The sequence below is a fragment of the Rhinoderma darwinii genome, chromosome 1, assembly GCF_050947455.1.
Source record: "Rhinoderma darwinii isolate aRhiDar2 chromosome 1, aRhiDar2.hap1, whole genome shotgun sequence".
Lineage (NCBI taxonomy): Eukaryota > Metazoa > Chordata > Amphibia > Anura > Rhinodermatidae > Rhinoderma > Rhinoderma darwinii.
In genome coordinates, this window is record NC_134687.1 from 131,315,390 (window position 1) to 131,333,667 (window position 18,278).

Here is an 18,278-nt window from a genome sequence, read left to right on the forward strand (position 1 = left end):
GGACATTTCTAAAAACTGCAGAATCTGGACAATACATATTTAGTAGTATTTCTCTGGTAAAACCTTCTCTGTTACAGAATTTTTTTTTATAAAATTGAAATTCAGCAGAAAAAATGAAATTTGCAAATTTCATTTCCACTTTGCTTTAATTCCTGTGAAATGCCTGAAGGGTTAAAAAACTTTCTATATGCTGTTTTGAATACTTTGAGGGGTCTAGTTTTTAAAATGGGGTGTTTTATGGGGGTTTCTAATACATAGGCCCCTCAAATCCACTTCAGAACTCAAGAGGTACCTTCAAAAAAAGGCTTTTGAAATTTTCTTAAGAATATGAGAAATTGCTGTTTATGTTCTAAGCCTTGTAACGTCCAAGAAAAATAAAATAATGTTCAAAAAACGATGCCAATCTAAAGTAGACATATGGTAAATGTGAACTAGTAACTATTTTGGGTGGAATAACCGTCTGTTTTTCAAGCAGATGCATTTAAATTCTGAAAAATGCTATTTTTTGTAAATTTTCTCGAAATTTTGCAATTTTTTACAAATAAAGACTGAATATATCGACCAAATTTTACCACGAACATGAAGCCCAAAGTGTCACGAGAAAACAATCTCAGAATCGCTTGGATAGGTTTAAGCATTCCGACGTTATTACCACATAAAGTGAAAAATGTCAGATTTGAAAAATGGGCTCTGAGCCTTAAGGCACAAACTAGGCTGCGTCCTTAAGGGGTTAAGGTTCACTTTTGCTGTATATTTTGTATATTCGGGAATGGTATCACTAATATTTCTTAATTATATGTTTATTACTCATATTGCTCCATTGTGAAAAATGTTTACAGGAACATTCCAGTAAAAAAATAAAATAAAATCAGCCAGCACGTGGTGTTTATATGTGTTCCTCACTCTTATATTGCATAGTCTTTGTACTTCCTGTTTGCTGTTACTACAGATTTTCTACATTGCAGCATGAAGTGGCTGTTTTCTCCATGATTCCATGACAATTGAGTCGGCTGCATGTTAAATACCTCTCCTTACATCGATATCAGTGTTTGGGTGCACACAACTAAACCCCTCCCAGGCTGGAAAAATGATGCTGCAAGTTAGAAAAGATGCATCATGGAGCATGACTGACAGACAAATGAGGGCTTCATACACCTTTTTAACATTATCCAATGCCCATTAGCACTGGTGTCCTATTAGTCTCCTGCAGAAGGGTAGTTTTCATTAAAAAAAATCATATGATGTTGTTTGAATATATTTGCTATACGGACTGCAAAGTGGCTCAGGACAGCACTGCTCTGTTGATATGGCAGTATGGGCTGCAGCTTAGTAGAAGATCTCTGTAATGGCACCATTTAGGTAAATGAAACTTTGTGGGCTTGTAGAGCTCTATGACCGAAAGCTATATTTTTAGTTTTACTTATGAAACTCCGCTTAAAGGGGTATTCCCACAATCGTAAATTGTTATCCACAGGATAGGTGATAATTGTCTGATCGCTGTGGGCCACCCACCTCAGGGACCCCAATGATTGCAAGAACCAATTTCCAGAACCCCCTGTTCCTCCTCACTGCTCGATCGCAGTGAGGAGGACATGGAATGGGGCGGCGGTCGAGCATTTGGAAAAGTGATAATTGTTAATTCTGGGACAATTTCTTTAAAGAGGCTCTGTCACCACATTATAAGTGCCCTATCTTGTACATAATGTGATCGGCGCTGTAATCTAGATTACAGCAGTGTTTTTTATTTTAAAAAAAAAGCTATAATTTTTGACGGAGTTATGACCTATTTTAGCTTTATGCTAATACGTTTCTTAATGGAGAACTGGGCGTGTTTTACTTTTTGGCCAAGTGGGCGTTGTGGAGAGAAGTGTCTGACGCTGACCAATCAGCGTCATACACTTCTCTCCATTCATTTACACAGCACATAGCGATATAGCTATATCGCTATGTGCAGCCACATACACAAAAACCGTGTCCTGACCGTGAATATACATTACCTCCAGCCAGGACGTGAGGTCTATTCAGAATCCTGACACTTTGCTAACGTTTCTATGAGATTTACAGCAAGTCCAGAGTAATCTCGTTTTAAATGACATTTTACAACGTAATCTCGCGACATTACGCTTGCCTTGCTGTAAATATCACAGAGAAGACGTGCAGAGAAGTGTCAGGATTCTGAATAGGCATCAGGTCCTGGCTGGAGGTAATGTATATTCATTATCAGGACACTGCAGTAATGTTAGTGTTTGTGTAAGTGGCTGCACATAGCGATATAGCTATATTGCTATGTGCTGAGTAAATTAATAGAGAGAAGTGCATGACGCTGATTGGTCAGCGTCATACACTTCTCTCCACAACGCCCACTTGGCCAAAAAGTTAAACACGCCCAGTTGTCCATTAAGAAACTCATTAGCATAAAGCGAATATAGGTCATAACTCCGTCAAAAATGATTGTTTTTCTAAATAAAAAAACACTGCTGTAATCTACATTACAGCGCCGATCACATTATGTAGGAGATGGGCCACTTATAATGTGGTGACAGAGCCTCTTTAAGCTTCACTGGCACAGGAGACACAGGTTATTCTCTCTCCTTTATAAATTCTCCTGTTTGACTGAAGTTTTCTTATCTGGTAAAACCTTTGGGGTTACTTTTTATACTACAGTGAACATTGTGGCTTCGTGCAGATTTGATGAAGATTTTATACCTTTGCTTATACTTCAGGTAAATGTGTAGTTATGGACAACTACTCTAGTTTACTTTGTTGCTCTATGCGAGTGGTTAGAGTTGATGTGGGATGCGAGCTGTCATGTGACTTTTATGTCCAGTATGACAGCTGACTTCACTACAACATTCTACTATTACTATATATTTCTTTATTAATTGGGCAGAAATAAACAGAAATTTCCATCTCGCCGTAGTATTTCTATCCTCTTAATAGCAGTGACAGGCGAGTGAGTGATTGCCGAGTTGGAAACCTGCTATTTTTAATGCCTTTGGGTTTCTGCATTATTTCCAGTCATGAATCTCAGAAATTTCTCTCATATAAGGAAAAAATGCATTTGGGCTATTCCGAAATTACCGAAATATTTGTTTTCATTCTTCTGAAATAGAAGCAATTAAACCCGGACTCCATCACCTATCTAGTTTTGTTTTCAGATACTTTGTTAGTAAAGTACTGATGACTAAAGAAACTGGCATGTACAGACCGTGAGAATTGTTGGTATTAAAATATACCCTGGAATTCAAGGGTTAAGATAAAGTGGCACAGCAAGCAAACCTGTTCAGAAAATTTTATTGAAAAAAAAACAAAACACTTCTGGCAGACAAATTCTCTTGAGACTCAAATAGACTTTAATGTGATTTGACCATGCCAACAAAATAAAGAGCCACCAGCAATGGTGTCAAAGAAGAAAAAAATATATAAAATGTATACATATACCTATAGATGTATTTTTGTGTGTGTGTGTGTGTGTATATATATTTCTATATGTATGAGTATGTGTGTGTATGTATGTATGTATATATATATATATATATATATATATATATATATATATATAATATCCACACACTGTTTATTTTTTTGTTAACTCGACATAAAGGACCAGCTTAATTGAATAATATAATGTTTGAGAATACTTCTTCATTTTTAAAAGCGAGGCATTTTTAGCTAATTTAAACAAGCTATTGATGGATTTTACATGCATAGTTAAAGGATTATACAACACATTATTTATATTCATATCATTTCAGTTTGCTAAATACATACTGTACTTACTCCAAAGTTATCTAGACTGTTTTTAAAATACTGACTTCAGAATTAGAATCTCTTCCGCGTGGCTGTTAAATGTAATACTTTATTTGCCAAAGAGGTAAATTATGAAAGCTCCATAGCACAACCTTGTGGACATGATGAAATACACAATGTTTCAGTTTTAAATTATGCCATTGAAATATAATTGAACTGAACCGTGGTTGTGTATGAATTAAAAAAAATAATTCCTTCTCACTAAAAGAAACAATAGTATAATTACATTTGAACTGCTTGATAGTCTGGAACGTTGGAGGAGTGTTGGCAAAACTCAAAATAGCAGAAAAACAAAGACAAGCTGTATTCACAACTGTGTCGGAGGCATCAGGGACGGTGTCAGCACCCGGGCCCACTACACTTGGCAGCTATGGGGATGCCCCCCATACTGTAGGGGGCATTATACTGTATGAGGCATTGTAGTGTATAAGGCATCTATGAGGGGTGTTATACTGTATGGGGCAGGTATGGGTGGCAATATACTGTGGGGGCAGCTATAGGGGCATTATACTGTGGGGGGCAGCTATGGGGGCATTATACTGTGGTGGTCAGCTATGGGGGGCTGTATACTGTGTGGGGGCAACTATGGGGAGCATTATACTGTGGTGGTCAGCTATGGGGGGCATTATACTGTGTTGGTGCATTATACTGTGGGGCAGCTATTGGGGGCATTATACTGTGGGGGCATTCATGGGGTCTGTCGGACAAGGCAGCTGGGCATAGTCGTGTGCAGGGGTGTGGTTGTTGGGGAGGGGTTGGGGTGGGGGGGTCCAAGCTAAATTTTTGCACCAGGGCCAATGAGCCTTTAGCTATGCCCCTGGTCCCAGGCAGAGTGTTAGTAGTTCTCTGCCCGGGACTATGGCTCTGGGATCGCCCCTGACAATACAGTCCATATATGGACCGTGACGTCAGGGGCTTCTTAAGCGGAATCCCCAGCCAGAGTGTTGCCAATGCTCTGGCAGGGGATTCCACTCCTAGAGGGAACCCAAAAGGTGCTACCTACAGGGAGGGTGGCTGTGTGGCACTACCAGGGAGGGTGGCTGTGTGGCACTACCAGGGAGGGTGGCTGTGTGGCACTACCAGGGAGGGTGGCTGTGTGGCACTACCAGGGAGGGTGGCTGTGTGGCACTACCAGGGAGGGGGGCTGTGTGGCACTACCAGGGAGGGGGGGCTGTGTGGCACTACCAGGGGGTGGCTATGTGGCACTACCTGGGAGGACGGGCTTTGTGGAACTACCTGGGAGGTGGGCTGTGTAGCACTCTACAGAGGGCACTAAATTTATGGGGGTACAAACTGGGCGCCTAACTTCTATATGGGGGCATAAACAGGACCGAACATCTATATGGGGGCAAAAAAATGACGTTTTCTGCCATTTTACTGCCGCCGTAAGTTCCCCCGCTAAGGGGCATACAAAGTCTGTGTCGCCCAAGGGCCCACATAAACCTGGAGCCAGCCCTGGGAGGTAACATTAGGGGAGTTTGGGGTGAACAATGCCGGAAGAAATTGCGCAGTATGCTGCGCTATTTGTTGCGGTTAATTGACTGACAACCTTGGGCAAACCCGGCGGAACTTATTAAAGTCAATGGATTCTGTCGGGTGCCATTAGTATCCATGATGCAATGGCTTTGGCACCAATTGTATGGGCTTGTGACTTGTCCATCGGAGGGCTTGTCTCAGACTTCCAAAGAAGTGCTCCATAGAAAAGTCTGGGACTGCGATAGCCATCTTGAAAAGCATAAAACAGGGGGCTGAAATGCAGAAACGGAGGTCGAATCATTCAGGAGCGAGGCAGCAGGTAAGTGGACTATACATTTCCTATGTATTGTCTAGATTGGGGGTGTTTAAAGGGTCGCTTTCAGTAAACATTCCCAACACTTCACGAAGTCAACGTTGATCCAAAGTATTCCCTAATAATACTTAAAGAATGTTCGAAGATCAACATTTCACATTAGAGTATGTTTCGCTAAGTCCTATAAACGCATTTTTTTGTAGAGATTTGGATTGATTGATTCCAAATTTTAATCATTGCTTAACCCCTTAACGCTCCATGACCTACTATTAGGTCATGCTAACTGTAGCGTTCGCGCTCAGTGACCTAATAGTAGGTCATGGAGTAAACACGGCGCCGTTCGCGCGGGGCGCGTTCATGAGCTGTGATAGCTGCTGTTTCCGACAGCAGACTATCACTGCTCGATGTGCCGGGACCGATCGCGGAGCTCCCCCGCCGATTAACCCCTCAGAAGCCGCGTTCAATAGCGATCGCGGCTTCTTAGGGGTTAATCCGCCATCGCCGGCCTGCTACACGATAGCGGCCGGCGATGGTGACTATGGCAACCGGACACCAAACAATGGCGTCCGGCTATGCCATAGACGGAAGCCTAGTGGGTCCTGACAACGTCAGGACCCACTATGCTTGCTGTCAGTGAGTAGCTGACAGCTCTAATACACTGCACTACGCATGTAGTGCAGTGTATTAGAATAGCGATCAGAGCCTCCTGCCCTCAAGTCCCCTAGTGGGACAAAGTAATAAAGTTAAAAAAAAGTTAAAAAAAGATGTGTAAAAATAAGAAAATAAAAGTTTTAAAAGTTATAAAAGTAAAAGTCCCACTTTTTCCCTTATCAGTCATTTATTATTAATAAAAATATATAAACAAACAAATAAACTATACATAATTGGTATCGCCGCGTCCGTAACGGGCTGAACTACAAAATTATTTTGTTATTTATCCCGCACGGTGAACGCCGTAAAAAAAAATATTAATAAACCGTACCACAATCACAATTGTTTGGTCACTTCACCTCCCAAAAAATGGAATAAAAAGAGATCAAAAAGTCGCATGCACCGAAAAATGGTACTGATGGAAACTACAGTTCGTTACGCAAAAAATAAGTCCTCGCACGGCTTTATTGATTGAAAAATAAAAACGTTATGGCTCTTAGAATAAGGTAACACAAAAAGTGAATGATTGTTTACAAAACGTATTTTATTGTGCAAACGCCATAAGACATAAAAAAAAACTATAAACATCTGGTATCGACGTGATCGTATCGCCCCGCAGAATAAAGTTAATATATCATTTATAGCGCACGGTGAACGCTGTAAAAAAAAAGTATACAAAAACAATAGTAGAATTTCTGTTTATTAGTCACCACGCCACCTAAAAATGGAATAAAAACTGATCAAAAAGCCGCATGCACCCCAAGAAAACTACAATGGATTCCTCAAGGGGTCTAGTTTCCAAATTGGGGTCACTTTTGGGGGGTTTCCAATGTTTTGGCACCACAAGACCTCTTCAAACCGGACATGGTGCCTAATAAAAAAGAGGGCTCAAAATCCGCTAGGTGCTCCTTTGCTTCGGAGGCCGGTGCTTCAGTCAATTACCGCACTAGGGCCACATGTGGGATATTTCTCTAAACTGCAGAATCTGGGCAATACGTATTAAGTTGCGTTTCTCAGATAAATCCTTTTGTGTTATAAAAAAAATGGTATAAAAAGAGTAAATTTCACCTCTACTTTGCTCTAAATTTCTGTGAAACACCTAAAGGGTTCATAAACTTTCTATATGCTGTTGTGAATACTTTGAGGGGTCTAGTTTCTAAAATGGGGTGTTTGATAGGGGTTTCTAATATATGGGCCCCTCACAGCAACTTCAGAAATGAACTGGAACCTAAAAAAATAAATAAATGAGGCAATACTTCGCTTCTTACATTATACTGATAATGAGCCGTGCCCACCCCGAGATTACCCCAGTTTTGACCGTTTGTATAAACGGAGACCCCTATTAGACCGTTTCAGTGCCCGGTTTTCCCAAGCATACACCCCCGAGAAGTGTTTTTCTATTGATGAGTCCCTGGTACATTTTAAAGGGAGGGTTCAATTCCGCCAGTACCTGCCGGATAAGAGGGCAAGGTATGGCGTGAAGATGTATAAGCTGTGCGAGAGTGCATGAGGTATACCTACAGATTTAGGATATATGAAGGAAAGGCCACCCCCAAACCAGACTGCATCCTGGACTACAATAGGTACATGGGAGGGATGGACTTGTCAAATCAAGTCCTGAAGCCCTACAGCGCCATGCGGTGTGGTATAAGAAGCTGGCCGGGCACATCATACAGATGGCATTGTACAATGCGTACGTGCTACGTCGATGTGCAGGCCAGAGGGGAACTTTCCTGGAATTTGAAGATCTAATCTTTAGGGACCAGGAAGGGGGGGCACCCAGTACTTCTGGAAGCGAGGCCACACGCATCGTACCAGGGCAACACTTTCCAGGAGAAGTTCCCCAAACCGGTGGAAAGGGAAAGAGTCAAAAGAGGTGCAGAGTCTGCTATAAGAGGGGGATAAGGAAGAACACAATATATCAATGTGACACGTGTCCCGAAAAACTAGGGCTCTGTATAAAAGATTGTTTTAAAATGTATCATACATCCCTTGATTTTTAATTTACCCTGATGCACTCCGCACAGCTTACCCCCCTCATCTTTCCCTTCTGAGCCCTGCCGTATGCCCAGGCAGCTGATAACAGCCACATGTAGGGTATTGCCATACCCAGGAGAACCCACATTACAATTTAAGGGGTGTATATCTCCGGTGGCGCATGTTGGGCACACTATATTGGACACTGAAATGGCATATATATATATTAAATTGCAAATCTCACACTGCACCATCTGCTGCGCATTATCTTTTACACAGTACCTGTGGGGTCAAAATGCTCACTACACCTCTAGATGAATGTCTTAAGGGGTGTAGTTTTTAAAATGGGGTCACTTCTCGGGGGTTTCAACTGTACTGGTACCTCAGGGGCTTCTGCATACATGACTTAGCACCAGAAAAGCTCCAGTAGGCCAAATGGTGGTCCTTTTCTTCTGAGCCCTCCCATGGGCCCAAACGGCAGTTTATCACCACAAATGGGGTATTGCCGCACTAAGGACAAATTGGGCAACAAAATGGGGTATGTTGTTCCTTGTGAAAATAAGAAATTTTGATCAAAAATGACATCTTATTGGAAAAATTATCATTTTTTTCATTTCACAGCCCAATTCAAATAGGTGCTGTGAAAAAACTGTGCGGTCAAAATGATAACAAAAACCATAAATGAATTCCTTGAGGGGTGTAGTTTCCAAAATGGGGTCACTTCTGGTGGGTTTCCATTGCTTTGATACCTCTGGGGCTCTGCAAATGCGACATGGCACCCAAAAACCAATCCAGCAAAATCTGGACTCCAACAAACACATAGCGCTCCTTTCCTTCTGAGCCCTCCCATGGGCCCAAACGGCAGTTTATCACCACAAATGGGGTATTGCCGCACTAAGGACAAATTGGGCAACAAAATGGGGTATGTTGTTCCCTGTGAAAATAAGAAAATTTGATCAAAAATGACATCTTATTGGAAAAAATATCATTTTTTTCATTTCACAGCCCAATTCAAATAGGTGCTGTGAAAAAACGGTGCGGTCAAAATGATAACAAAAACCATAAATGAATTCCTTGAGGGGTGTAATTTCCAAAATGGGGCCACTTCTGGTGGGTTTCCATTGTTTTGATACCTCAACACCTCTTCAAACCTGGCATGCTGCCTAAAATATATTCTAATAAAAAAGAGGCCTCAAAATGCACTAGGTGCTTCTTTGCTTCTAGGGCTTGTGTTTTAGTCCACGAGCGCACTAGAGGCACATGTGGGACATTTCTAAAAACTGCAGAATCTGGACAATACATATTTAGTAGTATTTCTCTGGTAAAACCTTCTATGTTACTAAAAAAAAATTGAATAAAATTGAAATTCAGCAGAAAAAATGAAATTTGCAAATTTCATTTCCACTTTCCTTTAATTCCTGTGAAATGCCTGAAGGGTTAAAAAACTTTCTATATGCTGTTTTGAATACTTTGAGGGGTCTAGTTTTTAAAATGGGGTGTTTTATGGGGGTTTCTAATTAATAGGCCCCTCAAATCCACTTCAGAACTGTACTGGCACCTTCAAAAAAAGGCTTTTGAAATTTTCTTAAGAATATGAGAAATTGCTGTTTATGTTCTAAACCTTGTAACGTCCAAGAAAAATAAAATAATGTTCAAAAAACGATGCCAATCTAAAGTAGACATATGGGAAATGTGAACTAGTAACTATTTTGGGTGGTATAACCGTCTGTTTTTCAAGCAGATGCATTTAAATTCTGAAAAATGCAATTTTTTGTAAATGTTCTCTAAATTTTGCAATTTTTCACAAATAAAGACTGAATATATCGACCAAATTTTACCACGAACATGAAGCCCAAAGTGTCACGAGAAAACAATCTCAGAATCGCTTGGATAGGTTTAAGCATTCCGACGTTATTACCACATAAAGTGAAATATGTCAGATTTGAAAAATGGGCTCTGAGCCTTAAGGCCCAAACTAGGCTGCGTCCTTAAGGGGTTAAGCTAGAGTTTTTGTTTTTTTTTGTTTTTTTTTAACACCTCTAAAACCCCTGAAATATATTTCAGCAGTCTTTCACATCAGAGGTGTTAATGGATTTCTTGAAAGTTCCTCAGAAGGCTGTAGATAGAAGGAAGCCTTTTTGCACCAACACAATTGCTGTTGGAAAGCTCAGCTTTTCAAATGACTTAAACTGTGATGGTGATGACCTTGCATTCAGAAGGACAGATAATCATTCATTGAAGGAAGTGCAAATACACACCCAATGCACATGTATTTATTGCCGGGACGAGGGTATGCAGACACACACTCTACATCCAATTAATAGGGACTGCACTCTCTTATTCGGAGACCTGGTCTGTCACCTGAGCAATATATTTTTTATTTTTTTCCCCCGAAGTCATGTCACAAGATTAGGACTCTATTATGAATTTACTGCACACACAAATTGGTTGTCAGATTTTATAATCCCATACTCCTCAAAAGGAACCTGTTATTACGGTTGGTTTGGAGCCACTAAACCAACAGCATGCCGTTATGCAGCGTTGCCCATCTCAAAAACGATTCGGGAATAGTAACTTACAACTTAGGGCACGTTCACACGTGGCGGAATTGCTGTGGAATTCCGCTGCGGACAGTCCGCAGTGGAATTTTCCGGGGACGTTTTTTACATTTGTTTCAATACATTTTTAGGCAAGTTAGTTCAGACATTGCTGAAAACTCCGCTGCTGACCATAAGCTGCGGTGCGGAATTTTGCCTCCTCAGCATTCACATTGTTGCTGAGAAGAAGCGGAATTTCACTGCGGATTTCAGCCTTTGCAATGCAAAAACTGAAATCTGTGGCAAGTCCGCTGTGATATCCGCAACGTCTGAATTACCTGTCAAATATGCAAATGTTGGTGCAGATTCGTTGCGTAATTGCCCCAAATCTGCACCAACATTTGCAGCGGAAAAACTGCCACGGCTCCAAACCTAGTGACAAGTTCCCTTTTTATAATAAAATAAATTCACTATTGTGTATCCAAGACAATTTATTTTTAATTAACATTCTGATAAAAAGAAGATATCATAACAGGTCAAGATGTCATTCTTATCTTGTCCCTATTCACAGTCATTTCCTCAAAAATTGACCAATACTCATAAAGTTGTTTTGATCCTAAATCTACTGAATTACATTTTTGTTGCTTTATTTCTGTTATTGCCACTGATTCTGCTTTTCTGCATCCTGTGAGACACTTGCAAAAATATTCACAAAGACATTTACAGCGTACGATATTGCTGTAATCCCTCCATTAGCATGAATGCAACAATACTAATCTTATCACCATAGTATAACATGGGGTCCCACCAGAACAATTCTTATGGTCTACCTTCCATTTATAGAGAATATGTCTACATTTCATTTAATTGTAAACTTTATCATTGTATTGCATAGGCCATATCATCAGTAAGCTCTTATAGGTTATTTGTGAATCAAACCTATAATGGGTTGACCATAAAGGCCATGTTCACACTGCATATTTTCAGGTGTATTTCAGAATGTAAAAAGCACATATTACTCATTAAAATACGCTGTGCAGTTGATATGAGGTGTATGTGTTTTACGCTGCAGAATTTAAAAACGTTAAAAGTTGTACAAGCTGATTTTTCCCATTGACACTTCAAAAATTGCTTTGGAATTATACCTAAATACTCTTCAAAAACACTATACGGTTCACTGTAAAGAGCAACACTAAATGGTTAACTGCAAAGTTACACTGTATGGCTCGGCTGTGTCAGTCCCATAGACAGTGAATGGAGATACACTTTGTATGCTTGACCGCCGCTCCATTCAATCGGGATATGGGACCGCCCATTTTGGTGTTCGGTGGGGGTCCCTGCAGTCAGACGCCCACCGATCTGCCAGTTATCGCCGATGCACTGGATAGGTGGTAAAAACTTTCTGCAACTGAAATACCCCTTTAACCCTTTGCGGCTGCAGTAATTTTTTATTTTTTCCTTTCCGTTATTTCCTACTTGCATTCCAAAAGTCATAACCTTTTCATTTTTCCATTGACATAGTCGTATGAGGGCAATTTTTTTGCAGAACGAGTTGTAGTTTTGAACCCCTTTGCAACATGGAACGTAACTTTATATCACAGTCACCAAGGGGGAGTATGGAGCCCACTCACGGGGAGAGCCCGCACCATAATCCGCGGGTGTTAGCTGTATGTATTAGCTGACACCTCCCTGCAACGGCCGGGTGTGAAGATAACTCTGACAGTTTTAACCACTTAGATGAGGCAGTCAATAGCGGCCACGGCATCTGAACTATTAGAAGAAAGAGACGGCCCTTCATCAGCCTATCGCTCCCCCGCAATGCGATCGCAGGGTGCTACTGGTTGTCGCGGGGTGCCGATGGTTGACCCGCTCTCAGCCGAGCCGTCCGTTCACCTGAACTTACATAATCAGCTGAGACAGATTGATACAGCTTTTATGTATACAGGATACATAGACGCTGTATCTTAAAAAAGTAAAACATTTTTTTTATTGAAAGTGAATTTGAAAGTTTGTTAAAAACACAAAATACATTTATTTTTAATTTAAAAAAAAAAGTGCTTTCAAAGGTGTACATACATAGTCTTTTAAAAATACAAACCGATGTTCAAGTAGTTAAAGTCAGTTATGTGTAAGATTGACGTTATTGTAGTCTCTGTGAACACATCTGGGTATATGTAGGACTGAATGACAATACTTCCTCTTGGGCGCAGAAGTAGTATAAACACTTTCTTCACTTCAATTATTCATGTATAACTCTTACTTTCATTTTTGTGTGTTTCTCAATGTCAAAAATGTAAGGGAATGTATCTTGTGAGCCTGACAAATATGTCATGTAATTGCTTTTTTTTCCCCTAAAGCAAACCTGCCTGTCAATTATGTTAAACCGCACAGTATTATCACTTAATGTTAAAATTATTGATTTTACTTTAATGATCATCTGTTATCACTCTTACTACAGTCCAAGTCCAATCAAAAATTAGACATTCAAAAACTCAGACTTAAAGAGCTCTACATGTCTGCAGATTTTCATCTACCTGAATGGAGATATTTAAGAGATCCCCTCACTGTCCTCGACTAGGCCACAGATGAAGCCTGATCTGGCCATGATAATGAAGCAGGGATATCATGAGCCACTCAACAGTGTGTATAAGAAATACAACTGCCACTACCCGTGATATATTAGGCTGGGTTCACACGAGCATGTCACGTCCGTAATGGACGGAACGTATTTCGGCCGCAAGTCCCGGGCCAAACACACTACAGGGAGCCGGGCTCCTAGCATCATAGTGATGTACGATGCTAAGAGTCCCTGCCTCACTGCAGGACAACTGTCCCGTACTGTAATCATGTTTTCAGTACGGGACAGAAGTTCCACGGAGAGGCAGGGACTCCTAGCGTCGTACATAACTATGATGCTAGGAGCCCGGCTCCCTGCACTGTGTTCGGTCCGGGACTTGCGGCCGAAATACGTTCCGTCTATTACGGAACTATGCCTAATACTGAGTGGATATCAGGATGTAGTAGTGGGTGTAAGCGGTAAGAAAAAGGTTTTTTGAGTTTATTTTCTAGGGAATTCAACGAGACGTTTCCCCATTGAAAATTCCCATAGGCAGTGTTATGTTTACATGGGCTATTTTCAGCCGTTTTTCAGCCCATAAACGTCCCAAAAAACGGCTGAAAATCGAAAGCAGGATGACCACAACCATCTGCCTATTGATTTCAATGGGAAATACGGCGTTCGGTTTCCGACGGGGCGTTCTTTTACGCCTCATTCAAATAATGGTGCGTAAAAAGACTGCCCCGTAAAAAGAAGTGCATTTCAATTCTTCAGCCGTTTTTCATTGACTCAATAGAAAAACAGCTCCAAAAACGTCCGTAAAAAATGCTAGTTGCTTAAAAAACATCTGAAAATCAGGAGCTGTTTTCCCTTGAAAACCGCTCCGTATTTTCAGACGTATTTTGTTAAGCGTGTGAACATACCCTTATGGTCATCTGTTCTTTTTTTAATAAAATACGTTCTTTCAACTCTTCAATTTGGTTGGCTGCTGGGTTAATACTGGTGCTGGCTTTTTGTTTTTTTCCCTCCATTACCTTAGTCAGTTTAGAATATCCATACCTGTTGTATCTCATCTCTGTTTACGTTATTATTTATTTCACAAAAATTATTACTCTTCCACCAATCTTTCCATGTGCACCACACATTCAAGTCGCAAGCCTTTTCTTAGCATCTAACAAACCCTGATTTGTCTATTGAACTGCCAGATGGTAAAACATGATTCATCACTCGAGAGAGTATGTTTACATAGTCAAAATGGTATTCTGCTTCACACCGCCCCAGCTGATGCTTGGCATTGCTTATGGTGATCTGAGGCTTTTATGCAACATTTTGGCCATTGAAACCAAAACCATGCAGCTTTCAACAAACAATTATTGTGCTAAAGCTGCTTCCAGTGACCCTGTAGTGAGTGTTGCAAGTAAAGGCAAATTTTTTACTCTCTTTGCCCTCTAGCACCCAGCAGCGCTGTTTTGTGACCATGTGATTGCCGTTTCAAATTGATCTGTTGCAGGGGCGGAACTAGGAAAGGCTGGGCCCCATAGCAAACTCTTGACCGGGACCCCCCCCCCCGGGTGCCACAAGCAGCCCCCCTTATAAATAGTACCCCCTGTAGAATGTGCCATACAGCCCCCTGTAGACAGTGCTATATAGTCCCGCCTATAGACAGTGTCACACCCCATTTGTAGATAGCGTCCCCCCACCTCCCCCTTGTAGATGGTGCCATACAGCCCCTCTGTAGATATCGCCATAATTCCCCCATTGTATATAGCGCTATACAGCTCCCACTGTATATAGTGCCACACAGCCCCCTCTTAGTAGATAGTGCCACAATCAGCCCCCTGTAGATAGCCACAGCCCTCCCCCTTGTAAATAGTTCCGTACAGTTCCCCCATGTGTATAGTGCCACACAGCCCCCCCCCCTTGTGTATAGTGCCACACAGCCCCCCCTTGTGTATAGTGCCACAAAGCAATGGCGCATCCGAGAAAGTTGTATCAGCATGCGAGATATCAATCAAGCATGGAAAGGTGGGTTTGGAGGCAGGGCTATGTGACTTCAGGATAGCGGCACCGCCCCATGACCCTTTAATGAGTAATTAGCATATAGTGTGCGCCGTTTTAAAAAGTGGATTTTAAAGATTTTGCTGCATCTGAAAAAAACATACAAGGGAATATTTGGAAATATTGTCATGTCATGTATTACCGCATGGTGGCGGTTAAAACCACCAGACAGGTTCCCATGAAATATACAATGAATTGAGAACAATTCCATCTGCCCTGCAATTTTGTTATTCTAAATATATCCTATATAATTACAGATCCAGAACCAAGCGCTGACATATATACAGTACCACAACCAATCTCAGTACATAAATACAGCACTAGAACCAAGCTCATACATATATACAGCACCAGAGCCAACCTCAGTACAAATATACAGCACCAGAACAAAGCTCAGTACATATATACATCGCCAGAACAAAGCTCAGTACATATATACAATACCAGAACCAAGCTCAGTACATAAATACAGCACCAGAACCGAGCTCAGTACATAAATACAGCACCAGAACAGAGCTCAGTACATATATACAGTACCACAACCAAGCTCAGTACATAAATACAAAACTAGAACCAAGCTCAGTACATAAATACAACACCAGAACCAAGGTCATACATATATACACCCCCATAACCAAGCTCAGTACTTAAATACAGCATCAGAACCAAGATCAGTACATATATACAACACCAGAACAAAGCTCAGTACATATCTACAACACCAGAACAAATACAGCTCAATTTAGTGCAACCCCTGCCGTATAGGTTTGTACGGCGTAAAACTACAGCTCCCAGCATGGCCCGCACAATAGTAAGGATTTGCTGGGTGATGCTGTTTCACAAAAAAAAAAAGTCATACCACCCATCATCTCACTGCAGATCACTACAGTACTGATTAGAGGCAGAATAAACATTTACATTAAGTGACTCACCGGTGACGTCTCAGATTCTAGGTCTTTTCTTCTCCCTCTGGTCAGACATCTATGATGGATTTCTCCCGGCCATTACCCATTTCTGCAGTTTTCCACTTAGATGTCTTCACTTCTCACTTTTAAAACATTTCTGCACCTATAAACGAAGTTAAAATTCTCAACACCTCTACATATGTTCTACCCTACATATAGCTTCCCTATAGATAGTGCTCCACGTATAGCCCACCTCTGTAGATAGTGTCTCACATATAGCTCCCCCTGTATATAGTGCCCCACATATAGACCCCCCTGTAGATAGTGGCCCACATCCCCACATATAGACCCCCCCTGTATATAGTGGTCCACATCCCCACATATAGACCCCCCTGTATATAGTGGCCCACATCCACACATATAGTCCCCCCCCCTGTATATAGATCCCCAGTAGATAGCGCCCCACATATAGACCCCCCCCCCCAGTGGCCCACATCCTCACATATAGACAACCCCCCTGTAGATAATGCCATTTAAAGTTTTATTAGAAAAAAAACAAAAAACTTTACATACTTGCATGATCCCGTTCCCGCGCCGTCCGATGGCAGTGCAGACCTGCTCTCTTCTGAGCAGGTCTGCTGGAGCTGAACGACACATCGTTCAAAGGCGCTGATTGGCAGGGCAGATTGACTTGCCCCGTTAATCGGCGCCTTTCAAGCACGGAAGCGGCGCGATAACGTCGTTGAAAGACGCTGATTGGCGGGGCAAAATTGTAAGGCGCTGAATGGTCAGGCATGGAACATGCCCGGCCACTCAGCGCTAATGCATGTATTTGTACCGGAGTTCTGTAGACGCAGGTATAACTACTGCAAGACGGGGTGGCTGTCGCTAGCGACGCCTACGGGCATGAGAGGGCCTGTGTCGCCCAGCCCATACGTGCTAGAGGCTCGGCGGTACGGGCTCCATAGTAGTGGCGCTACCGCTGTAGCAGCCATAACGGCTACTAGTGGCGCCACCGGACATATGGGGGTGTGTGTCGGATGGCGGCACGAGCCCCCTCAAGACGCGGGACCCGTAGCAGCCGCTTCGGCTGCTACCGCGGTAGTTACACCACTGATCTGTTGTTGCCACTGAAATTTGTTACTTTACTTACAGCTGACTAAAGCTAAAATAGGACAAGCTAATGTTTTGACACGGTAGCATCCTAACACAGTATAATGTTGTCATTGTCCTCTTCTGTACTGGCGCTAGCACACTGAAAAATCTGATCTTATATTTTTAAAACCCTAGAAATTCCCTTACGTAACAAATGGAAGTTATGTGGCTTTAATGTAAAATTGAAATAATTTAGAAGTAAACATATATATTTTAAAAAATATTTGATTTATGCAAACATTTGAACTGAGCAATCTTGAACACTTACTCTTCTCCTTTCAGGGTATTGTTGTGACCCCACTGCTGCTGCTTTTATTTGTAAGTATATTTTTATATTTTTCTTGTTTGTTGAAATCTTTGCATTATTTGCTGTGTATTGTTGTGTTGCACATATCATTAACCACCAACCTCTATTAAAACTCGCGGGAGCAATGATTTCCTGTAGAACCCTTCTCTCCTTTCCCCATCCGATCTTTCAGTATGTGAATGGATTTTAAAAACAACAAACAAAAAAACATAGATAAGCCTTATACCCATGAATCTGGTCAAAATCGAAGCGTAGACACACCCTGGTCCGTTATTCCGTAGACCAGTATTCACTAAAATTTGTTGGTTTTGTGACGTAGGGGTACTGTGTATTTGGTTGCTTTGATTTGTGTTTGTTTTCACTTTTAGTTGGGATCATCATCTTCAGTGCCCTTTACCTCCATATTCTCCCAATTGTTCATGACTGTAGTGGTTCCACTGATCATTGGCCAGGTATGTACTTCGTTTTTATTTGGTTAAACCACATCAAAAATTTCCCCTCAGAAGGGGATGGAAAGGGAAGGAAGGGAGGA

The 18,278-nt window shown here is 41.5% G+C and overlaps 1 protein-coding gene across 2 annotated transcripts in view; it reads left to right on the forward strand.

The window, feature by feature from the left end:
• SLC10A7 (solute carrier family 10 member 7) overlaps nucleotides 1–18,278 on the forward strand; it is a 209,357-nt gene that overhangs the window by 141,826 nt on the left and 49,253 nt on the right. For both annotated transcript variants that reach the window (XM_075860378.1, XM_075860377.1), the window contains exons 6-7: nucleotides 17,722–17,757; nucleotides 18,115–18,198. In XM_075860378.1, the coding sequence (XP_075716493.1) occupies nucleotides 17,722–17,757; nucleotides 18,115–18,198 (120 nt within the window). The remainder of the gene's footprint in view (nucleotides 1–17,721; nucleotides 17,758–18,114; nucleotides 18,199–18,278) is intronic.